Below are 26,478 nucleotides of genomic sequence, written 5' to 3' on the forward strand. Positions count from 1 at the left end.
CTTCTGCCCGGACGTCTCCCACACAGAAATCTGCGGAACTTGCACGGGCCGGTGTAAAAAAAAAAAACAACAGAGCCGGGATGTTCCTTCACATCCACGCCGCTTCCGAGCGAAAGGAAAGGAAGCGCCTCATCCACATTCCCGCCTGCACCTTTCCCTCCCCCCATCCCCCCCCCCCGTTTCCTCTCCCCCGGGTGATTCCCGGGCGACGTCCAGGGACTCTTTCAGCAGCCGAGCCAAGCTCCGCCCGGCTTCCTCCCCGCCTCCCGCGTGTCATTCACTCTTTGCATCTTGGGCCCTCCCCGCCGGCAGGCCCATATACTCTCTGCCTCGCACTCGCCGAGGCCACAGGAGGAGCGGCGCCCCTCCTCCTCCTCGGCCTCTGCCCGCCTTCTTTGCAGCAGCGCCACCGCTTCCCTTCGTCCAAGCGTGTGGAGGCAACCGGGACAGCCGCCGAGCAAGGACCGCGCTGCTCTTCTGGTAGCCGGGAGGGTAAGGTGGGCGCTCTCGGTCTCTCCACCGAGACACACGAACTACCAGGGAGAGGCGCCCCGAACTACCAGGGAGGTGCGCGGCGAAGGACAGAAGCTCGGCTCCCCATGCCGTGAACTTGCGCGGCTCCCAGGAGGCAGGATCCGAGGAAGCGGCGGCTGTAAGTGGGACCCCTCGCGCGCCGACCTGTTGCCGCGGGGAACAGGTTCGCGCCTAGGCGGGCGTGGAGGGTGTGGGGAGCCTAAACCGGCTCGGCGAGCGCCGGTTGTGAGGCTTTTAAATTAGATGGTGGTGGAAGAAGAAGACGCTGCCTCGTCTGCAGCCCCGAGTCTTAAGTAGCCACAGCTCGCGTGGTTTCACTCAGAAGGAATCGCTGCTGAATTCAGCGCGGATTTATTGTATTCCTGAGGAGAGGGGCTGCAGCGGGAGACCCGAAAGCGATTTTGTTTTCAGTCCAGGGGTCTCTTAATGGGTCGCAGAGAGGCGGTTTTGGACACCCTGCAAGGAGTTTTAACGCGGAGGGAGCACCGAAACTAGTCTGTGTTTTAAAAAATAAAAAAGTGTGCGGGGTCAGAAGGTGCAACTCCTAAGGTGGCTTTTGATTTCCCCTGAACTCGGGTCGACCTTAGCCTCTCCAATGCTTTGCGCTTAGAGGACGGGGTCGGTGCACCTCCAAGGCGCAGGGCACATTTGTTCCTTCCGTCCTACAGGAAGGAGGAGGAGGGCCAGAGGGTGTGCTGCTGGCTTCCTTCCTTTCCCAAGGCTGCCTGCCTGCCTGCCTGCCTCTTTTTTTCTTTTTTCTTTTTCTCCCCCTTCCACTTCAAAGCGAAGAGGGGAAGCGGGGAGGCAGCCGTTGACGGAGCTTTTGTATTTCGTTATAGAGGGGCGCACGTGGTTCGCTGCTCTTCCGCGTAGTTGCAGAAGGTGCGCGGAAAGTAGGGAAGAAGTGGGATCCAAGCTTTCAAAACCTCTAGTTTTAGCACCGTTTGGTCCTCAGGATTTAAAAGGGGATGTGTTGAAACATGATGGGAAACCCTTCCTTCAAACACACATTTTATTCCCGACTCTTCCAACATTGGAAAAGAAAAAGGAAGCTTAAATTTACCAGCTTAAAAATAAAACTCGGAGAGGATGTTTACACCTGTATGATGTTATGGAATAAAAGACACTAGTGATATCAGAAGATAGTAATTTTTTTTCTTTTTTTTTTTAAAAAAAGTGGATTTTTTGCTCATCCAACTGTAGTGAATAGAAATCCATTAATTATAGCAATGGAAAGGAGATTGCTGCCTACCAAAATTAGCAAAATAAACAACAGAGCAGATTCTTTACCTAATGATATGTGTGGTATAGTATGATAAGCTTATCAGTATTTGCTTAGTAACTGAGCCCACCCCTCTTATAGCTCTTTTGAAGTCTGAGCCATTACACAAAGGAAGTAAAAGATTTGCTTCTCTGGCTGTTTTCTTCATAATATATTGGCATATTGCTGCATTAAAAACAGAAAATTATTTAAAAAGATACAATGTACATACTAGATTAACTGCTAAAAGATTTTTAAGATAATAAAAGCTATAAAATGTACAAGATTGAATGTGCTTACTTATACCTGTGTGTGCATGTTCTTGAATAATTTTTAGAACAGCTATCCAAATTCAGAATACTGGAAAATAACATTCCAATTTTTATGTCTCTCTTTGAACAAAGAAATAATGGTTATAGTCAGTTCTTTGATTACTTCCATTGACATGACTACACTGTCAGATTGATTTGGGAAGAAAGTAAAGCTTCCAAATTCAATAATGACATAGTTTGTAATTCCAGAGGTTGAAGAACAAATAATTAAGGATAGTAATAGCCTTTTGCTATTTGAGAATTAAAAATCTTTTGATAGATTAATGTTGGAAACAGATAGAGGATAAAACACATTTATCCTCTATCTGAGAATAAAGTTTGTCTCAAAAAGTCATTTCTCCTAAACTAAGATGTGTGGGGAAAAACATATTAAGAGCAGGATCCATCAGTTCTGTAATTGTTTCAAATAATTCTTAATACACAATAATTCACACTTTAATCCATATGTACCTTCCCCTCCCTCCCCCCCCCCCCAATTCTGTTTAATAGTGTCTGATTTTCAGAGACTGCCTGGATAAATCCCTGCAGTTTCTTTGGAAATGTTTTTCAGGAGTTGCTTCCTTCCTAGGGCTGAGAGAGAGTGACTAACTAACTCAAAGCCATTCAGATGGCTTTATGCCTAAATTGGAACTAGAACTCACAATCTCTAGTTTCTAGCCTGATGCCTTAACCACTACACCACTACACTTTCTATCTAGTTTTGCCTGTGTGAATAAATCCCACCTAGTTCTTTGAGGTTTACTTAAATCATGTATATGGCTGAACTGTTAATTTCAGTGTATTTTAGATATACAATTTAAGTTTCATAAGGTAAATTATCCAAATGATGTTGCCTTTATTTGATGTTTTGTTTGGTGTTGTAAATAACTTGGTAGAACTATTTATGGCTTAGAATTATAGCACTGGAAGTGGCTATTCAGATCATGTAATCCATACTTAGACAGTTTGCAGTGATAGCAGAAAGTTTAGAATGGACTGTATTTGATAGATTGTGGGACCCAGAAATGTCTGAATAATAGGGAGCTTACATTAAGAGTGTATTAGCGTAGAACCACATGGAGACAAATCAATAAATTGTATTGTTAAAAGTCTTCAATGGTTATTGCAGTAGTCTTTTTGAGCCATTTAAGATAAAATTGCCTAAGCACATATTAGGAAACACATAGATCTTAAAAGAAATTACTACATAATAATTGATATATCAGTGTTAGAGTATATTTCATCTTGTGTTATTAGAAGAATACAAACAATGAAACATCATCACCTAGGCATAAATATTTCTGAATTTGCAGCCTTATTCTAACAGAAGGTATGTTTGGATGAGCATCTACAACCTCATAAGTTGCTAAAAATTATACCTGGAAAGTGTGGGTGGGAGAGGGTTATTCAAAGGTGTTTTAATTTTGTTTTTAAAAATGGGAATAACATAGTTGAATTTAAGCAATTCGTGTGATCGAGGTTCTTCTCTATAAATGACCCAGGACTGTACATTCCCATGCTATTGGGGAATTGTAGGTGTTTCAATCTATACATATAAAGAAGATAGATTAGTGAAAGATAGTTTAGTCAGAAGAATCTTTTAATTCATAGGAAATTATTTTAAGATTTTAATTTATATGTTAAACTGGGTACAGTAACATGCATATCATAGCTGAGCTGTGCTGTTGAAATCTGTAGTAACCATTAGCTGGCAACAAAAAGCTACAATACTTCTTTGCTGCTATCTAGTGGTCATGTGCATTTTGCATTCCAGTTGTAATAAGTGTGAAGTACAGTTACAATTGTGATATCTCAACAAATTAACAAACATCCCTAGTGATGGGTAGATTTATCTTTTAACAATTTCTTTTGAGTAGGTATAGCAGGTATTGAAACAACCACGTTTCCTCCAAGAATACAAATTATTTTTGAGAAGGAAAAAAATTTGAAGAAAAAAGAAAAATCCTTTATGGTAGTAACTAAGTGACCAACAAGTCAAAAAAATGAGAATAATTGGCTATCAAAGTGTATCATAGTGTGTATAACAATTGATGCTTAATTGTTACAGATATCACCTCATATAAAAATTAGATTTTTCATTTATGTAATTTATATGGCTGCCCAGCTCTCAGACTGTAGCTCTGGACAGCTGATATATTAAAACATGAACGTGATAAGTAGTGGCCACAAAAAAGTAAAACTTATTTCCCCAACTTGTATTACTTGGTTTTGAATAAATATTAGAATCAAACTGCAAAACTTCTAATTTCTTAGCAGTTTCTACACATACTTAGCAGTGACAGCACCTTTACAAGTGACAAAATACTAGGGAAGGGTGCTGTCACAAAATAATACTAAACAAGAAAATTTTGAGGAATCACATGCTCCATTAGGATAGGTCCCACTTATTCCTGCATTCTCACTTTTGCTACTTGCTCACCTTTTCCCTGAGGGAAATGAGGCATTGTATTGAATTGAGCACAGGCTTTCTGTCCTGAGCTTATAAAGTCATTTCTAAGTCCACCCATTTCTAAATCCTGACCAAGTCCTCTCAGGTGTCATATCTGACTCATCACTGAATAGCAGCTTAATGAGTAGCTCAGTTTCCTTTTGCTAGGTTCTGTTGACTTTTTCTGGTCTGGTGACAGGCAGTCTTGTGGGAAAGCTTTATGGAGGTCATGCCAGATTATATTTTTGTCTTTCTTCACTCCTTCCTTGGTTGTGGAGATAGTCTTTTTCTATGGGCAGTGGTGGTTTTTATGACACCTGAACAGGTTGGACCTGTGCAGCTGGTAGGAATATCTCCAGGGGACTTCTGATTCTGTTGTAAATGAAAGAGTTCTCCATCAGAGACAACTGCATATTGTCTTCCCTGATCATCTGCTTGCCATTCCCGTGCACATTACTTGTTTTTCCAAATTAGGACAACATTCTTGAATGTGTACTTATAAGACCAGAAATTACAATTTGCAGGTCTCTTGTCATAGGTTGAATCATTGCCTTTTCAAATCATTGGGATTGGAGCCAGTATAAATTCTGAGCACACAGAATGGCTCCTTCAATATGTGGGAGACTTATTGAAGCAGGATAGATGACCATACCTGGAAGGGGATAGAAAGGTGATTTTTGTTGAATCTTAATTCTTCTGGGATGGCATAGCTGGAAAGTAAACAACATGTTGGCAGATTCTCTCAATATCAGTAGGAGTGGTGTTATGAATGCTCAGGGCTGTTTTCACTGTCAGAATTGAAGTTTTGCTCCAGAAAAATGGTTAGGTTCACACAACGTTCCAAGCCAGAATGTTATTTCCTTTTCATTTAATGTATTAATGTAGTAGTTTTAAATTCTGTTTTCCACTGAATTTATTCTAATGATTTTACTTTGAGAAAACTTTGATCCTGTATAGTTTAGGTAAGCATGTTGCATATTGAGGTTTGGGGGATTTTTCTCTCCTCCCCCAGCATTGGTGGAAATTCCTATTTACTGTAGGATTTGTTTTCCAGTCACCACCTTGTTCCTTTCATAATTTTTGGCCTTTTGCTAAATTGGTGGGAATAAAGATTCAAGAAATCTGGAATATACCAGGCTGAGAAACTCTTTCAGCATATAATTAAATCACATGTGTGTCACCTTAAAGTATCTGTTGCTGGAGAGATATGTAGCTTTGAGGTAAAAAAATCTACTGATAACATTATAGTAATTAAAGTAAAATATGCTGGGAATGATCTATTTGTGTCTTAACTTTTTACATATTTTCATGCTGTGGGTGGAATTGGTTTTATCAGAATATAATCTTAATAAGGTTAATTTGTGGATGCTTGTGTTCCTTAAAGTATTCCTGACTGAAACGTCCTTATTTCTTGTACTACTATGATTCAAGGCAGAAGTATGTTTTTAAATATGTGTGTCAGTACATAATTATTAAATCAGCTGCTGTATGCTGGAAAGGTGTGGGAAAAAATTCAGACCTGTCTTTTTTTTTCACCCATTCTGAAACTGCCACTTATATCGTTACGAAAGTGGGAGGTCTGGTTTGCCAAGATAATCCTGCTGTCTTGAGCAATTATTTTTAGACTATGCCAGTTAAGAAACATATAGTAGGAAAAACAGGCAGAGGATTGGATGTCCTCAGCTCCTGTTTGATGTTGCTTAGCATATTCCTGTGTTTTGCAGCTGTTTTTTTTAAAACCACAATTTTAAGTCTTGGAAGTACTCTGTAGTCAAGGATAGACTTCCCAGTAGATAACAGGGAAGTACAGGTAACTTACATTTAAAACATTCTATATTGTATTTTGAGACTTCTTAATCATATTTATTTCTTTAACATTTAGGTGTGGAAGAAAATGTCAGTCAGCATGCATGAGAATCGGAAGTCTAGAGCCAGCACTGGCTCTATAAACATATATTTATTTCACAAATCTTCATATGCTGATAGTGTCCTCACTCATCTGAATCTTCTGCGTCAACAGCGTTTATTTACAGATGTACTCCTCCATGCTGGAAACAAGTCATTTCCTTGCCATAGAGCTGTCCTAGCTGCCTGTAGCCGATATTTTGAAGCCATGTTCAGTGGCGGTCTTAAAGAAAGCCAAGCCAGTGAAGTCAACTTCCACAATTCCATCCATCCAGAGGTTTTAGAACTTCTCCTGGACTACGCGTACTCTTCAAGGGTCATCATCAATGAAGAAAATGCAGAGTCCCTTTTGGAGGCAGGTGATATGTTGGAATTCCAAGACATTAGAGATGCTTGTGCAGAATTCTTAGAGAAGAACCTTCATCATACCAATTGTCTTGGCATGCTTCTTCTGTCGGATGCTCACCAGTGTACCAAACTTTATGAGCTCTCTTGGAGGATGTGCCTTAGCAACTTCCAGATCATCAGTAAAAGTGAAGATTTTCTTCAGCTTCCAAAAGACATAGTTGTTCAGCTGCTCTCTAGTGAAGAATTAGAGACTGAAGATGAACGATTAGTTTACGAGTCTGCCATGAACTGGATTAACTATGATCTAAATAAACGTCACTGTTATCTGCCAGAATTATTGCAGACTGTGAGACTGGCTCTTTTGCCAGCCATATATCTAATGGAAAATGTAGCTACTGAAGAGCTTATCACCAAGCAAAGGAAAAGTAAAGAGATTGTAGAAGAAGCAATCAGGTGCAAATTGAAGATTCTGCAGAATGATGGTGTAGTCACTAGTTTATGTGCTAGGCCTCGAAAAACGGGGCATGCCTTATTTCTACTGGGAGGCCAGACTTTTATGTGTGACAAATTATATCTTGTTGACCAAAAAGCAAAGGAGATCATTCCAAAAGCTGACATCCCAAGTCCAAGGAAGGAATTCAGTGCATGCGCAATTGGCTGTAAAGTCTATATTACTGGTGGCCGAGGATCTGAAAATGGAGTCTCTAAAGATGTTTGGGTATATGATACACTTCATGAAGAATGGTCCAAAGCAGCTCCAATGCTAGTTGCTCGGTTTGGCCATGGTTCTGCTGAACTCAAACACTGTCTATATGTTGTAGGAGGTCACACAGCAGCCACTGGTTGTCTTCCAGCCTCTCCCTCAGTATCCTTAAAACAAGTAGAACAGTATGATCCTGTGACTAACAAATGGACAATGGTTGCCCCACTTCGAGAAGGAGTAAGCAATGCTGCTGTAGTCAGTGCAAAGTTAAAACTCTTTGCTTTTGGTGGTACCAGTGTCAGTCATGATAAGCTTCCAAAAGTACAATGTTACGACCTGAGTGAAAACAGATGGACTGTACCAGCCACTTGTCCTCAGCCATGGCGATACACAGCCGCAGCTGTTCTCGGTAACCAAATTTTTATTATGGGTGGAGACACTGAATTCTCTGCTTGCTCAGCTTATAAATTCAACAGTGAAACTTACCAGTGGACTAAAGTGGGAGATGTGACAGCTAAAAGAATGAGTTGCCATGCTGTTGCATCTGGAAACAAATTATATGTTGTGGGAGGCTACTTTGGAATCCAGAGGTGCAAAACATTAGATTGTTATGACCCCACGCTTGATATGTGGAACAGCATAACCACAGTGCCCTATTCGCTAATCCCAACTGCATTTGTGAGCACATGGAAACATCTCCCTTCTTAACTGCATGTGTGTCTATACAGGTGAGAAATCGCTTATTGAAAATATAAGTGGCTATAAATTTACTTTTTTTACAAATAAAAACTGCAGATTCATTTGAATAAACAGGAAGCAAAAAAGCTGGCATGACTCAATCAGTGCATGAATAAATATAAGATCTGTTTCATAAGATATAAGAATTACCCTGGTTACCCCCAGTTAAATAGTGCATGCATTGGTCATGCACAAGTATCCCTATTGGTAATTTCTGTATCCATGATTATTAATTCATAGGCATATTTATGTAAGACTGTTCTTAAAGGTAATTATGGTTCTTCACATAGACATATTTCTTTTTCCCACCATTTGCAAATGATCTTAATAAAATGCCATCTAGGAGAAAATCTACTTAGTTGAAATTATAGTTTACTCACATGTTTTCTTTTGTTCAGTTGTGTCCCATTCTTTTAAGACTTTGTTGTCATATCCACACCTTACAATTTAAGTGGAAATAAAAGAGTATAATTAATGTAAGAGTGATTAGTGGAACTGATTACACTCAAACACAAACACACATACTATATATACTGTGTGTGCGTGTGTGTGATTGGAGCAAGCAAAATCATTGCTGGTTCTGATGTGCATATGGGCAACAATGTAAACTGCCTATATATCTTTTGAAGGAAACTTTATATGAAATATTATAAGACTTTATCTTGGACTTTATGGAATTGGGACTATTAATAACTGAAGCAATAAGAATCTGCTTCCCCAGGGTGGGGTGGAGTTAGAAAAGAGAATTCTTATGTGCAGTGGTGAATCATTCTGACCTTATGTTTAAAAGACATGCCAGTTAGCTTAAGTAATTATTGGTTTGCAACTTGGGATGTTTCAAAGCCCATAAATTCAATCTGAAAGTTTAGTTGTCCAGATGTGCACCTGATGTGGGCAGGTGCAGTGTTGGTGATTTTAATGGATTGGTATCTGCTTAAAACTATTTCATTTGAACTAGCTCATGCAGATACCTGTATTTCTTTCTTTTTGCTACATTTCTTTTTTATTATTGATTTTCCTTCTGATTTTTCATTTTGAAAATGCCAGTAAACCTTCCTTGCAATATACCCTTTTATTTAAAAAGTGGCCAGCTATTTCTATATAAGCCTGCCTTTTATCTATTTTTTATTCTTCCAGAATTGTAAGAGGTTTATGGCCTTACTAAAGGAAAAGAGGAACCATTAAGTTCAGTAGGGCATGTTTCTGAGTTAGCATGCTGGGCTCAGATGCAAATTTTGTTAGAATGCGTGCAGCCCATTTGTATTCATTGCTAATTGTGCTTGGGGAAAAAATGCTGAAAGGACTTCAAAACTTCAAGCCACATATTAACCAGCAGTATAAATGCTCGGGTATAAATATTTCAGGGACTTCAATTTAAATAGACCTTGCCTATAATTTATCCAGTCATCTAGAAGGTTTTAATGTATCAATAAATCTAGTTGTAAATATTTCTTGGCATTAGCCTTTTCTTGTGAAGTTAAACTTTTGGTGTCAAGATTAAAAAGAACTAAGTAGCACTTGAAATAAAATTAGAACAGGGTTTTTTTTGGTAAAGAAGAAAACAATGAGGAGGCCCACATAGTATATTGTAAATTGATTCATCAAAATGCAAATATCTCTATCAGTATAATTGCAGAACTGCAATTTTAATTCTAAAGAATAGTTGCATTGCATATTTTTATTCTCTATAAACCTATGAAATGTTTTTCTCAGTCAAAGCTTGATCCACAGACATCGAGGCATTGTTCAGTGGTCTAGACTGGATTTAGGTACATTTCCAGAGAAATAGTTTTGTCCTTCTAGTAAACAGCAAAAGTACCTGAAGCTCTTTATCTAATCAATCCCCCCCCCCAATCAGTGCTACTATTCAATGTTTTGTATATTAAAGTTTGACATGGGTTCTTTTATTTATCTAACAATTTATAAGGTAGCTGTTCTATATTTTCTATTGGTTATCCTGGCAGACCCTAGATTAAGAAAGATTGCTATAAGGTGATAGTATTGTCTCTACTAGAATTTTAAAATCAAATAAGTTACTTTTTATTAAAAGAAAGGCCTCATTTCCATGTTAGATTGGAATTTGAGAATATTTTATATATCTAATTGTAATTTCTTATATGTTTCAAATATCAAACTTCTTTATGTCTGATAATGAAAGATGATCCTGTTATTCCTTTCAGTATGTCTGTATATGAAAGACTATTTTTCCAGGATAATCAAATAATAGTTTACTCTCCGGGTTGTTTTTCACCTTCCTCCCAATCTGTTTTACTTAGGCAATTTGTTAGTATAACTGAATAAACGTAACCAACCTGCAATTTGCGCCGTATCCAGTGATAAATTTTTGTGTGTGGCTCCTGCTGCTCTATCAATGGGAAGAAAGGACCAGAAGAAAATGGTTCTCATTGTGCCCCAATCAGAAACATTTTTCTTCTGGCCCTTTCTTTCCGTTGATACAATACAGCAGGAGGAGGCATAAAAAATATTTTTTTGTGTTAAAAGAGTTAAGAAAAAAAGTTAAGAAAAAAAGAATCATAAAGCTGCTTATATTCATCTCAGGAGTATGCTGTAGCTGATTGTCCTTCAGTGAAAGTGGTTTTAGTTTTTTAATATGCAAGAGATCGCAAATTGTGTCTATAGTTATTATTTTGTAAACTGCACATACATACCTTCTGTGATCCTGCCCAATGCTTTTAAGCTACGAAGCACATGCACCTTCCAATCAGTCGCACCAAGTTAACCAGCAAATTTTTACAATTGCACTGTGGAAATCCCATCAAACTTTGCTTCATATGTTCTGGCAGAGCTATTAATTGCTACTTTAAAAACCAGCATGGTGCCTGGTTTGAAAACCCGGCTCTGAGCATAATGGAGTGAGAAGGTGGAGTACAGAAGCCAAACACTGGCATCCAAAGCTAATATTTTGCACTGAATAATTGACGTATAGGAAAGGCTTCTATGGGGAGGCAGCGAAGCGTATTGCATTGTTACAGGACAAAGCCCCACAAAAGAGAGTTCTGCCATAATGAATAGCAGAAATGTTTTAAATAAGGGGATTAATATGTCTGCCTTTCATATTCTGAATCAGTTCTATTCAGGATCCTCCATGGTTAATAAGGCATTGATTGGTGATTCTTTTCTCCAACAAGCTGCCTTTCCTTCTGCTTCTTTGCTACTTGGATTTGGCCCATGACCAAAATGCCTGTCCCTGCTACTGTACCAGCCAGCTTTATGACAGAGATGTTGCATTATGTTATTTTCCTCCTTAACAATCGACTGTCTCTTCATTTGCAGGATTGATTTATTACGTTCAGGCACTGTTCTTCTCTGTCTGCCAAGTTATTAATGTTATTAAACCAAAGAATTGCTAGTTACATTATAAAGGAATAACATGATCAGTGAGGTTACAGCATCTAATATTTAAGATACATAATGAACAGGCATCTGTTTTATAGACCTTTAAAACATGTATAAACTTTATATTGTTCCATGAAAATGTTTATAATGTTTCTGTTTCTTTTCTTTAGTTTATTGCATTATAATGCTGAATAAACCTTGGAACCAACTGTGGAGAAGTGGTTTTGATGAAGACATTTCTTTTTTGAATTTGAAGAAGATACCCTGCACCTTCTAGATTCTTAAAAGTTGGAAATGAAGGAATGGGAGTGGGAATATTGTTTTCGGTATATCAGCACATGGTTTAATTATGAATGAATGAACCCATGGTCGGGTCCTTGTGTTAGTAATTGTGGATTAATGTCAAGTTTAATAATCCTTTCAAAGGGGAGGGGAGGTGGGGGGGGGGAATGAACTTTCCAGAGCTGCATAACACAGCACAACCCTCAATTTTCATGGACTTTGCTTTTTGTGTGCAAAATTTGAAATGGTTGTCACCTCCCTTTGTGACAATTTGAAGTGTCAACAGCAGCTGCAAAGGAAGCGGACAAGGCCTGGTTCAGCAAGATGTATCTCTTTGTGAATGAAGATACAGCTCTGCCCAGGGCAATGAGCTTTGTCCTAGGCAGTGCCGGGAGCATCGGTTTCAATTGGTGAGCTGCGTTGTAGCTCTTGAATTACTTTCTTAGGGAGCAGCAGCTCAATTATTAAAAAAAAAATTATTCCCCCCAGCGTCTATGCGAAAGAGAATGACTCTTGTTCCCTACATACATGCAATTTATTTCTTCTTGTATTTATTAATTATGACTGTCCTGCTTCTAAATTGTTACTTGTTGTAGATACAGCTATTTATTGTTCAGTGCTTGCATGCTGAAACAATGCCTGGAGTAATTTTCAAGTTATAAGGGCTTATAGGACTCTTATGTTTTGCACATTCTGTGATTTCTGACTTGCTCTGCTGCACAGAAAAAAAGCTAAATAATATTTGAGAGTTGGGTAGGGGTCAGAAATGGAAGGATTTTAAATTGCATATGTACTGAAGGACAAAGCCATGGAGGTTGTTTTCTCAAGCCATTGACTCCCTAAATTACACGTGTGCCCTGCTGATAGTATTTCTGTTACATTTTATTTGTCTAGTCATGCCTTTTGAATGAAAACATCTAGAAAGAGAGACAATAGGTTTTGTAGCTTTCTTTTTGTGCAGCCTCATCACTATTGGAAAGCAGACTGGAGGGAAATTCTACAGAACCTTTTTTTTTCTCTAGAATCTTTCCAATATGAGATACCCAGTTTTGTTTTGTTTATTTATTTATTTATACCTGATGGGATTTTTAATGTGCCATTTATATGACCAGGGGAATTTTATTCTCTTTAAGAGATGGGAAACCCTAGGGGGGAAAGAGTTAGTTTCTGTTTAAATTAACACCAATTCTCTTGGTTTATCTTCTTGGATTACATTGGAATTAAAACCCATTCTCCCTTCCCTCATCTGTTTTTTAATATAATATTATATCTATATTATTAGATATAATAATTAGGATGGTCAATGGGGGAGCAGGGAGTTACTAAATTCATTTAATATATTGTTTTGCATTAATTAGCAATCAGCTTTCAGAGGAATAGTAGCTGGAAGTATCATATGTGGGATCCTGATCAATTAAAGGATTTTTAAATGTCCTACACCACCAACTTATTTTTTGGCTTGAATGTAAAAGTAAACCTATTCAGTCTTTCCTGGTGTACTTAGCCCATAGTTCCTTTGTTTAACTTTCTAGTTGTGCTTCTCATAAGAATTGGTACAGCCAAACAATATACTGCTGCCAGTCTTCCATTGTGGTTGGTTGTCTTAATGTTGTGTAAGCAAATTGTTTTGAAATGCATGCATGCATGCTTGTAAAGAGTTATAATGATCACGTCTGCTTACATTTTGATAATGTAGCTCAATTCTGACAGTTTACTGTAAAGAACAATTTGTGTTCATGGCACAGTCCTATATATGTTTACTCAGAAGTAGGTTTTAATGTCTTAACTTGGGCTTACTCCCCAATAAACATGTTTTAGGATTGTAACCATCGGCTTTAGAGAGCTTTCTCATTTTGCCGTAGGTTTTTCCCCCCAATTTTCAATATATATGCATTTCTTATGTATTATCAAAAATAAGAAATGAATGTATGTGAAGTTTTTCAAATTGTTAGTTGTGGTTCTTAGCATGGGTAGCAGAGAGGATTGAAAGAAAGTCTGAATTATAAAACACATAAACACTGTATTGTAAATTTCTATTGATTTGTACATTGTTGACTGAAGTCTGATTTCTTTGGTCAATTTGACCAAAAAATATTGGTTAGTTGCCTTCATGTAAGAATAATTCTGCTTCTGAACTCTGAATTAAATATCCAAGAGTGAAGTTATATTAATATTCATTTCACTGAGATGTTTGACAAACCAGTACATTACCTGTGCAAGTTAATGCACAGAGTACAGCTGCATTAATTTAAGGCAAATTGGGAAATCTAAAAAAAAGCTATCACAAAGCTCATATAAAGTTTGTATAAAGCCCTGCCCGCAAATTCTCTCCAAATATCTCTTCACGTACATTAGGATTGGAGGTGTTATTGCTCCTATAACATACATGCAAATAAAGCAATTGTAAGTGCTAGCACTATAAGTCCTTTTGCATTCACTCTATATAGGAATTAATGGCTATTTTTGTGTGTATGTGTAGAAGGGTGAAAACATAGTGAGAAATGACAGAATTCTATCTGCACTTCTCCATGGAATCGTTGAGCTTATACCGTAAACCTGTTTTGTAATACCATCCAATTTCCTAAAGTGTCTGAAGTTTTTGCAGTTACATTTCAAAGCAGTAGCTTGCTTTCAAGTGCTTGGTTTTACTTCACGGGTATAGACAGAAGGGAATGGAAAATCAGGGTGGGCCTCTAGCCCTGCAGGCGAATATTTTGAGCTCTTACTCTTTGAATCAGCATGGGAATCTTGATTCGCTACTTGGTGATTTCCAGTCTGAAAAAATAGCCCACACTTCTGAGACAAATGCAGTTCACATAAGAGTGCACACAAAAACCTTGGCATAAGACGAGAAAGTTCTTCGTATTTTGTGGGCCAGTTGCTGTGGAAACGTTAAACAAAGGACAACCTACCACTTCTGGTATAATTGTGTAGCCCCTTTTCTTTAGGCCTGACACCTGTCTGAATAAGAGTGATTAGAACTGAATAGTGTCCCTTGTCTGGCAACTGAAGATGCAGTTCACGTACAAAAATAAGTGAAGTAAAATGTCTATGTGTTTTTTTGTATGCTATTACATTTTGAAGTTTTGTAAAACTGCATTTTTTTCACAATGTGAAACTGAAGGTCAATAAATTATTAGAGATTTTCTCTTAAATACGCTCTTCTGAAGTTTTTATTCCCTAATAAAAACAAAACTAATGCTTAGCACAGTGTATAAGTCCTGTCTTAATAGAAAGGGCATCTCAAAATCAGTTAGGAGTTGATTGTTTTCTAATATCTGCTTTGGTTACACTGGAATGTTCCCCTTTGTTCCAATCTGTCACTCTTAACTGTGAATCAGCTTTTAAAGTTCAACAGCTAAAATGACAGGAGCTTTGAGATGATTCTGTGGGCAAGCATTTATAAATCTTCTGCCCTCAGTTTTTGAAGCATGGCTTAAGAGACTGATATTATTTGAGAAATGAATTATGCAAGATGGAATTATTCCTGAGAGATAAAGTGAAAAATAACTGGCACCTTTCCCTTTTCCATACTAAATACACATTAATCTAGAAGATAGATTCATTGAAATCAGTGTGACATGATTATGGACATGAGACAACTAGTTTCCATTTCTCTGCATAATGTGGGGGGAAAGTATATACAGCTTCTTCCAATCTTTGGCTAGAAGAAATATAAGAAATCTAGCAGAGTTAGAACTTTGGGAATTTGTTTGCATTTCTATTATTTTTATAAGGAGTTCACAACGTATGATCATAAGTGTATCCAGAATTATGGTCATAACTCAGGCTATGGTTTTTAAGTAGGCCACCTTGTGACCGTGCCTGATTTTATGTCTTTCTTGCTGTGGTTAAGAAAATTGGTTTATTAAGCCAATATTAAGGTTATTCCATTGTACCCAATGGAAACTAAAAATAAATGCCGGTTCTTGGCAAAAAACATAAATTACAGTTATGTGATGACAGGATGCTACAAATGGCTTTAAATGCAGGCTGATTGCGAAGAGCCCAAAATATGATCATATGACTGGGGGAGGAGGAATGGTTGTTGGAACTCCAGAACTGAGTTGTCAGTAGCTCTGGTGAGATTTGTCATAACTTTGAACAGTTGTTAGGTGACTGATTGTAAGTCAAGGACTAACTTTACATATATGCATCCATGTATTTTCATAATATTTATAACCTACTCTAGTCTGGAAAGATTCTGGGCAGCATACAGCATCAAAGCAAAATGAAGAAAAAAAAAAAGAGAAAACACTAGGGTTCATACATGTTCAATAACAAAAAGCTGCAAATTTTCAGGGTTATGCAGACTTTTTGCATATTGATCTATAAATAAGCATGTAAGCAGTTGTAGCTTTCACAGCTGTAGAATCACCTAAGGATCATTCCTGTATTTCATTCAATTCATCCAAGCATTCACATTTGTTGGGTAAACATGCAGAAACAAATTCTAATGTAGTATTTGCTTTTTTGTGGAATGTTTAAGCTGCACATTTGCACAGTGGTAAGTGCAGAGGGACTTAAGAGACAAAGAAGAGAAAGCTGCAGTAAACCAAATGAATAGTCTGCAAGGTTTTAGAAATAGACACTGAACAATTGAGTTCTTAACATATTGCATCAGTGCAAAACAGCAGTGGCTAACACCATCCTTTCAATTGTCCCATATTCACTATCAGAAAGGAAGTGTGGGAGACTTTGATAGGTAATCTGATTCAATTTATTTATGCATGATGGATATTGTTAATGGTATATGATACTGTGGAATTATTTGAAGAAGATAAAATCAAATTCTTCAACTTTGGAATACATCTCTAAAACAGTTCTTTTCTCCATCTAAACAAGCCCCTAAATATGGCAATTTTCTACGTTTTGAATAAAATAGTGAATTTTAATAGCAATAGCACTTAAGATCCAAACAGTCAATCACCAGGACCAGAGTTTTAATCTTCCAAGCTTTTGAACTTTTTTATCTCCAGAATGTGTGCACTGGGCTGTTCCTTGTGTAGTATTTATATGGTGGTGCCTCATCATGTATGGCTTTTAATTGTTAATTGGGATGTTGATGACCAGTTATTAAATTAATAATAGTTGTTTCCTTGTGCTGCCACACACTTGGCTCCTAAATACTTGATAAGCTATTTCATCATTCCTGTTGACTGATAAGGGACCACTTCCTAGGTTCAATCATTTCTCTGGCTATTTTTGTTCCTGCTCAGCCAACAATCTTAGTACTTGTGAAATTGAATGTATGTCCTTGTTTGTTGAAATGTGAGGCTACCAATGAACTCAGGTCTCCTTACTCATATTCTTGCAATCTGGTGGTTAGCTTTCTTCCCATCTGTCCTATATAGTCATGGGCAGTCCACACAGACAATCCGGTAAATTAGAATAGAAGTTTCTCACATCTCCAAACAATCTTTGTAATGCATGATTTGTCTTCATATTGTAGACCCTGCGCAGTGGGCAATGCCCACTTGTAGATCTTAGAAGCTGCGTTCTACTGCTTCTGGAATTTTTTTGAAGTATGGCAGGGTGTGCCATATACTGTAGTTGGTATTGTATCTTCTTTCTTCCTTTCTCTTCCCTGCATGTTGGGCAGTCATCTTATAATAAACACTTGTGGGTATCCATTCTGCCTGAATTGTTCATGTAAGCACCTACTCTCCAGCTTTTTTTTTTTGCTGTACTAGTGTGTTCTCACCCTGCCATATACTGTTCTGACGCAACTCTTTTTATGTGATGGGTGATTACTTTTGAAACTCAGAATGCATGGAGTGCTGGTAGTCTTGAGATATAATAGCTGTCTATCAACACCCCAATTAACAACTAAAATCCACACACAACGAGGCACCACATAAATACTGCACATGCCCAGTGCACACATTCTGGAGAGAAAGAAGTTCCCTGAGGATTGGTTGCAGCACAAGTCTGAAAGTTTGGAAATCTAAAATTCTGGTCCCGGTGACTGACTCAGATTGGATCCTGCAAAATTATCCTGAGATACGTATATTTGCCTTCATTTGTAATAGCACTTAGAATTATGTACTGCCCCTTAGTGCTTTAGTGCATTCTCTGGGCACTTTACAATGTCAACATATTGTCCCCAGCAAACTGGGTCCTCCTTTTATCGACTTCGGAAGGATGGAGGCTGAATCAACCTTGAGCCTCATCAGGATCAAACTCCAGGCTGTGGACAGAGTTTGCCTGCAATACTGCATTCTAATCACTCCACCGTGAGGAGTTCTTTAAACATGTTGCACTGTTATTAAACTAGAAAAGTGAAAACATTACCCAGAAAAATCTAGTTGCTCAGAATTGTTTTGAACTGCAAGATGAACTGCAAATAAATTGGATAATAATTTACTAATTTAACAAGCAGAAATTATTTCCATATTAATGAGTTTATGCAACATAACTAGTTCAAACTATACACATGCATAATACAGCTTTTGGAAATAGGGTGCGCTGAATGAATTAAATCTTTAAAATCACTTTGCAAGCTGCATTTGGACATTATCAGCATCTTTCTTCAATGTAGAGAGCAAGGCAAAACCAACATACTAATTCTCATTAAAAAAAAATCCAATAATAAATGTCATCACCAGGTTCTAATCTTTATTCCCAGCATTTTGATTGAATCCTCAGTGTTTTGAGGCAACACCATTTGGAAAAAGTATATCAACGTAAGGCAAAAAATAGGCATTTTAACATTTTATTTATTTATTTATTTATTTATTTATTTATTTATTTATTTATTTATTTATTTATTTATTTATTTATTTATTTATTGAATTTGTATACCGCCCTTCTTCCGAAGGACTCAGGGCGGTGAACAGCCAGATAAAACACATATAATACAAATGTTAAAAAGCATTAAAATACAATTAAATAATTTGGCCCAAAAAACGAAATTTAAAACACCCCAAATTCTTAAGACAAATTTAAAATTTAATTTTTTTAAAAAGTTTAAAAGTTTAAAAGAGAGGTTAGGCCAGGCCCGCCTGCTGAAAAAGAAATGTTTTGATGGCACGGCGAAAAGCACGCAGGTCCGGGATCCTCCGTATCTCCGGGGGGAGCTCGTTCCAGATGGTGGGTGCCCCCACAGAGAAGGCTCTCCCTCTGGGGGCTGCCAGTTGACATTGTTTGGCCAACGGCACCCTGAGGAGCCCCTCTCTATGGGAGCGTACTGGTCAGTGAGAGGCTACTGGTGGCAGAAGGCGGTCTCGTAAATACCCCTGTCCTAAGCCATGGAGCGCTCTAAAGGTCGTAACCAAAACCTTGAAGCGCACCTGGAAGACCACCGGGAGCCAGTGCAGCTCGCGCAGGAGGGGGGTCACATAGGAGCGCCCCGTCGCTCCCATAACCACCCGTGCGGCCGTATTCTGGACCAGCTGGAGCCTCCGGGTGCTTCTCAAGGGGAGCCAAATGCAGAGAGCATTGCAGTAGTCCAGGCAAGAAGTGACAAGGGCATGAGTGACCATATTTAACAAGTCCTGATCAAGAAAGGGACGCAACTGGCGAATCAGGCGAACCTGATAAAACGCCCTCCTGGCCACAGCCGTCAAGTGCTCTTCTAAAGACAGCTGTGAGTCCAGGAGGACTCCCAAGTTGCGAGCCCTCTCCGTGGGGGCCAGTGACTCGCCGCCAATAGTCAGTGATGGCACCAACTGACTATATCAGGATGTCGGAAACCACAGCCACTCGGTCTTGGATGGGTTGAGCCTGAGTCTGTTCCTCCCCATCCAGATCCGTACAGCCTCCAGGCACCGGGACATCACTTCAAGGGCATCACTGGGGTGGTCCGGGGTGGAGATGTACAGCTGGCTGTCGTCAGCATACTGGTGGTACTTCACCCTGAAACCACGGATGATCTCACCCAGTGGCTTCACATAAATGTTGAACAGAAGGGGCGAGAGGACCGACCCTTGTGGCACCCCACATACAAGGGGCCTTGGGGTCGACCTCTGCCCCCCTGCCAACACTGACTGTGACAGGTCGGAGAGGAAGGAGGAGAACCACCGCAACACGGTGCCTCCCACCCCTAGCCCTTCCAGCCGGTGCAGCATGATACCATGGTCGATGGTATCAAAAGCCGCTGAGAGGTCTAATAGGACCAGGACAGAGGAGCAACCCCTGTCCCGAGCCCTCCAGAGATCATCAACCAATGCGACCAATGCTGTTTCTGTGCTGTACCCAGGCCTGAAGCCAGACTGGAACGGATCCAGATAAGCCGATTCATCCAGGTACTGAGGGAGCTGTCGTGCTACCACACTCTCAACAACCTTCGCAACAAAGTGAAGGTTGGAGACTGGACGGTAGTTCGCCAATATTGCCGGGTCCAGGGAAGGCTTCTTGAGGAGAGGTCTCACCACCGCCTCTTTCAAGGCGGCGGGAAAGACACCCTCACTCAGAGAAGCATTTATAATTCCCTGTAGCCAGCCTCGTGTAACCTCCCGAGAGGCCAGCACCAACCAGGAGGGACACGGGTCCAATAAACACGGGGCAGCATTCAGTCTACTCAGTATCCTGTCCACGTCTTCGGGAGTCACAGAATCAAACTCTTCCCAGATAATATTCTCAAGACCTGCCTCCATCCTCCCCCCTGAAACTACCCCGTCAGAGTCCAGATGTTCCTAAATCTGAGCGATTTTATCATACAGATACTCTACAAAGTCCTCGGCTTTACCCTCCAAGGGGTCCTCCCGCGCTTCCTGAAGGAGCAGGGAGCGGGTCACCCTAAACAGGGCAGCCGGGCGGTTATCTGATGATGCAATAAGAGCGGAAAAATAGTTACATTTTGCCGCTTTTATCGCCACAAGGTAAGTCTTAATATGAGACTTTACCAGTGTTCGGTCAGATTCAGACCGGCTGGCCCTCCAACCGCTCTCCAGGCGTCTTTTCCGGCGCTTCATCTCCCTCAGCTCCTCGGTAACCAAGGAGCAAAGCAAGATCGGCGCCGGGTCAGAGGCCACAAAGGCACGACCCGATCCAAAGCTCCAGCGGCCGCCCTATCCCAGGCGGCTACCAGGTCTTCGGTCAAGCCGTGAGCCAGAGCCTCAGGAAACGGCCCAAGCTCCATCTGGAACCGATCAGGGTCCATCAGGCGCCTGGGGTGGAACCACCTCATCGGTTCCGCCTCCCTGTGGCGGGGTGTAGCGGTTCGAAGGTCAAGGCGAAGGAGGGAATGATCCGACCATGACAAGGGTTCAGTCACTATATCCCCAATATCGAGATCATTCAACCACTGACCAGAGACAAAAACCAAGTCCAGAGTGTTTCCCCCCGTGTGAGTAGGGCCATGCACTAACTGGTCCATAGCCGTCATGGAAGCCATGAACTCCCGCGCCGCCTCAGACGTTTCACCGATGGATGGCAGGTTAAAATCCCCCATGACCATAAGCCTCGGGGTATCAACCGCCACCCTGGCTATAACATTGAGCAGTTCGGGCAGGGCCGCTGCCATGTGGCAGGGAGCCAGGTACGTGATCAGCAAGCCCACCTGTATCCCATGACCCCACTTCACCAGGAGGGACTCACAACTGGCAATCTGAGGAACAGTGGCCTCCCTCGGACCAAGACCTTCTTTTATAACAACCGCCACCCCCCGCCCCTACCCTGTGACCTCGGTTGATGAAATGCGCGGAAACCAGGAGGGCACATTTCAACGAGGGGAACCCCCCCCTCTTGGCCCAACCAAGGTCAACTGTAATTCCTGCCAGATCCGCTCCCCCCTCCTGAACTAGATCACAAATGAGGGGGGCTTTATTTACTACGGATCTGGCATTGCATAACATCAGCCGGAGATCTGGGCCCTGAGAATCTGGACTACCTGGGGAACGAGAGGAGCCTTGGGGGCCGGAGCGCGCCACCGCTTGAAGACAGCGGGCGCGCACTCCCAGAACCAGGTTTGGCCCCCCGCTCACGCCATATCTGTCCCTCCCACTCACAGTACTGATGTACTGGCCCTCGTTACAAGCTCTAACCCCCTCATCAGCCCAGAACCCTGTGCCTCCCATGCCATGCCCCCCAACCGGCCTAGTTCCTCTCTCAGTGGGTTATCCCCCAAACCCACAACCCTAGTTCCGATCCAACCCTCCCCCCACAAAACCCCTTAAAAATTTAGTTAAAAATTTAGAGAGAAAACTCCTCAGCCTCCTTTTCGCTGCATGCCACCTCTCGGGGTTCCAAAGCCCGTCATCAAAGTAGGCCCTCGATAGTGTGGAGGGCCAGACCTGCGAGAGGGGGGAATCTCGCAGCACCAAAAGTTCAGCCGCTGAATACATCCGAAAACAACCTGGGGTAAAGATGATATATGGCTGGGGATTTGATCATGATTGACAGTAAAATGGTCCTGGAGAGACAATACAGAGCCTTTGGGTATGGGTCATCTGGAGTCCACTGCCCTCTCACGGCAGTGAAAAAGGAGTCTCAGCCGTTCAGAAAGAACCAGGATAAAGATGCCAAAAACCATCCTCTCACGGTGGCTGGCATTAAAAGATGGACTGTCACCTCTGGTAATAGAACGGCAGTAGTGAACCAGGCTCCCTCAGTAAAATAGTTGCATCAAGCAAGTAAATCTTACAATAAAAAACAGAACTTAAATGTACAGTCATTTAAAATGATAACGATATCACAGTTTGTATGACGTTCATACAGTTTTAAAATACCAAGATAATCTATAAAATGTGCTGTTTTATAATTTTAATTGGTTTTAATTTTTATAAGTCATTATTTAATGCCAGCTTTATAGTTATATGATTGCCTTATTACACTTACGGATAATTGAAAGACTTGCTTTATGTGATATATTTATTTATTATACTCTAGAAATGTTTTAAAAGCTATTATGATGCAAACTATAGCAACATGTTATTCTATTTTTTTCTACATTTTTCTTTTCGTACTTCAGCTCAAGCCTTATAGAACAAAAGCTCTTTCTTGTCAAGGTCATTCATGGAGATAATGTTTAGTAAAGATGACTTTTTCTACAGGGATACTTATGCCTTCTTCACTCACCAATTGGTCTCGAGACAATGAACAATTTGTACAAAATCACAAATTCTGTCTGTGCTGTTCCTCAGAAAGATGAAGATAAATGAGTGTGATTTTGGAAGAACTGGAATGAGAGATGTGCCTTACTTTCAGGGGACACATTAGAAGGGCTGTCGAAGGATAGGCTTCTCTTTGAAGGCATGACCTATCTAGAGAGCTACCCCATTCATATCCAGTTTAAAGACAAGGAAACTTATGAACGGAGAACAAGTACCTTGAAGTTATCCATCAACAGCAATTTGAGCAGACAGATAAATTACCTAGTCGTAGTATTGCAGAATAGGTTGGTAAAATGTTCTGCATGTCTAATTAAGTTGTAATACTTATTTACAAATTTGTACCACTAGATATAAATTAGTTCTCTCTGGCCCAAAGTTTGTCCTGTTCCCCCCCCGATAAATTACCTCCTTTTGAGGTGCTAGGTATGGCTATGGTGGTGGGTGCCCCCAGGGGGAGAGCCTTTTCTGTGGGGGCACCCACCATCTGGAACGAGCTCCCCCCAGAGATACAGAAGATTCAGGATCTGCGTACTTTCCGCCGTGCCCTCAAAACATTCCTGTTTCAGCAGGCCGGCCTGGCCTAACTTTCCCTTTATATTGCTTTTTGATTTTATTTTAAACTGGGATGTCTTGAATTATCTAGGACCAGAGTGTTTAGTATATTTTAATTGATTTTTTATTAACGTTTGTATTACATGTATTTTTATCGTTCGCTGTTCACCGCCCTGAGTCCCTTAGGAATAGGGCGGTATATAAATTTAATAAATAAATAAATAAATGCCATAAAACAGATAAGTATATACACTTTTCCTAACAGTAATCAGTTTTCTATTCTTACTGATCTGACTAATGAAATAAATACTTTTTAATTTAAACTCTCTAAATAACACATGTAAAATACCGAAAGGGGACTGCTTAAATTTTAATTCCATCCTAAAAATAACTCTAACCCCTACAAAAAAATTGAATGGACAGCACGAGAGTCTCAAATGTAAACCCCCACACTGTTGTCAACGGTGTGTGTGTGTGTGTTAAAATAGTGGCCATGACCATGAATTTCAAGTCTTGTCCCCTTTTAAATTAACTTGTAACATGTAAAAAGAGGTGGGGCTTTGATCATGTGGCTGTGACTGCTTTATGCTGTAGTTGTCAAGAAAATGAAATATGAATAAATCAACAAAGAAGAAATCTAACTTAATTTGAAGACAATTTTCTCTTTACCTCTGTTTTACTTTTTATCACATGGGCTCCAGCAAGTAATTTACAGAACTATAGAAACTTCATACTGCAGTTATTTAGGTACTCCAGTCAAATGGTTTTATTGAATAATAGACTTGAGTGTGACTTCCTTTATTATGACTAAGTAGAATCAGGTGTGCTAGCTCAGAACTAAATTTTGGAGCAGCAATCCAAGTGTCAGCCTTCTGAGGAAATCCAGACAAGAAGCACACCCAGAAACACTAGTTCTAAATTTATTGTAAGGTTACATTAACAGAATCTTGCAGGTCTGAAAGTACATCTCTTCCCCATCATCTTTATATTCCAAGAAACTAGGGAGGGCTCTTTCTGAGAATTTGCCATGCCCCCATTCCTTCTGTGGGCTAAGCCGTTCCTTGTCTGGCTATTGCCTAATCTGCTGCTTCACCAGTTTCTCAAGTTCATTCCCACAGCCCATTACACCAGGACTTTGCTCAGAAGAATGAGGAAACCTCCACAAGCCATAATAAGATTGGTTCACCACATTTTGACATGATAAAAAAAATACTTGTTGCTGTTTAAAAAGAGTGTGGCAGAACATGTGGTGGGTAGGAAATGCAACATGGCCAATTCAGTTCATAAATTTAACTGCACCTAACATGGAATGCCATTTTGAGAATATATGTTTATTCCTGTCTCTTGCAGAATGTCAAAGAACTAATTTTATGGGCAGATATTTGATCTTGCTAAAAAGCAGACTTCTGCTGTCAATATTGTTTCCATAGCATTTGGAAAATGGGTCCGTTTGAATTTCTGTAAGGTAGAAATGCACACCTCTGATTGTTTTTGGAGAATTGTATTTTCTTTGGGAGTTTTCCATATTTCTAACCTTTGTCCACTGTAGTGAGTGAATCTTATTTCTGAGTCTCCTATCTCCCCTTCTATAGCCCTGCTCCAATCCTTTTCCTAGTCAGGTTCCAATCAGTATGTATTCAAAGAGGGTCTTTCAGATGCAGCACTCCCTTTTTGTCACTGCATTAGAGTGTGTGGACTTCTTTCTTTCTTAAATTGATATGCTGCCATCTTGCTATCCAAAGTGACTCTAGGCAGCTTACAATGCCATACAAATGCAGCAAGACATAACCAGGAACTGGGAGAAATGAAAGTCAATACGGTATGTCAGTGATGGGTAACCTTTTTGCTGTCGCGTGCCAAAAATGGGGGGAGCGTGGGGGGGGTTGCACGTATGTGTGCCCACACCCATAATTCAATGTGCCCCGTCCCCCCATGCATGCACATGCAACCCCCCCATTCTTCCCCTGCTTTTGGCATGCGATGGCTTGGTGGGCCTGGTAGGCCCGTTTTTCGCCCTCTGTAGGCAGCTATGAAAACAGGATAAGGTGAACTAACCTGCACTTAATTGCCAGGCTGATGTTCTTGCTCTTCCATACTCGATCCATGCTCATTGTTGCTGGGTGACCCAATGTGATTTGATGCTTTATTTCTAGACAGCATTCATTGAGTTGATCAATCTGCGAAAGTGAATTCTTGCATGCATTTATCTCTTCCTCACTCCTCATGGTGGTCATGAGCTTGGTGTTCTTTATGTTCAGGAAGAGACCAAATTTCTTGCCAGACAACTTACAGATCAAAAAAAGATCATATTCTGTTTGCATGAATTATGTTTATTTTACACATATAAACAAGATTTCCCAGACACCGCTTTGCACAATTTGAATGAAGAATTTAGTTTCTTAAAACTGTTGTGACCATTATGTCAGTAATAGATTAATTCTTGGGTATGACTGCTTTACATCAAATTGGTTGATGTATGTGAACGATGTGGTTCTGTATTGATTTTGACTGGCAGGATCTTGCAAAATTGTAAATAAGGACATAAATGTATCACCCACACGATGACAAAACATGTTCTTAATTTGCGTTAAATTTCATGTCTGCTCCGAGTATATGAGTAGATGTAAATTTAGAAAGCATTGTACAAGGTAGATTATTACAGTTAAAAAGCTTGTAATCAGATATAGTTTGTTCATGCTCAATCTTCTGCCCAGAGGCGAACGAATGAGAGCAGCTTAATGCCTCCTGCTCTCTTTTAAAATTCTTTGTTTTTCAATTTGATCTGTTTCAACCAGTCAGCCTTCTGGACAGAGGACAAGCATGGTATCCTTTAAATAGAAATGTCAGATTTTCTGCATTCAAAACAAGTAGTCACCAACTTGGCCAAGTAAGTGAACTAGGCTTTCGATTAATAAATGCATGAGATGGCATTTGCTGCAGTGCCTAAAATTGTCGACAAGGCAATCTGTCTTCTATGTCACTTC

At 40.1% G+C, this 26,478-nt stretch overlaps 1 protein-coding gene across 1 annotated transcript; it reads left to right on the forward strand.

Moving 5' to 3' along the window:
* Positions 1 to 293: 293 nt before the first annotated feature.
* Positions 294 to 15,043, forward strand: ENC1 (ectodermal-neural cortex 1). Its single transcript, XM_034441148.3, has 3 exons — positions 294 to 652; positions 6,438 to 8,239; positions 11,777 to 15,043. The coding sequence occupies exon 2, from the start codon at positions 6,450 to 6,452 to the stop codon at positions 8,217 to 8,219; it is 1,770 nt and encodes a 589-aa protein (XP_034297039.1). The 5' UTR covers positions 294 to 652; positions 6,438 to 6,449; the 3' UTR covers positions 8,220 to 8,239; positions 11,777 to 15,043.
* Positions 15,044 to 26,478: the final 11,435 nt, after the last annotated feature.

Source organism: Pantherophis guttatus, chromosome 2, assembly GCF_059756535.1.
Source record: "Pantherophis guttatus breed Tessera chromosome 2, ASM5975653v1, whole genome shotgun sequence".
In the NCBI taxonomy this organism is placed as follows: Eukaryota; Metazoa; Chordata; class Lepidosauria; order Squamata; family Colubridae; genus Pantherophis; species Pantherophis guttatus.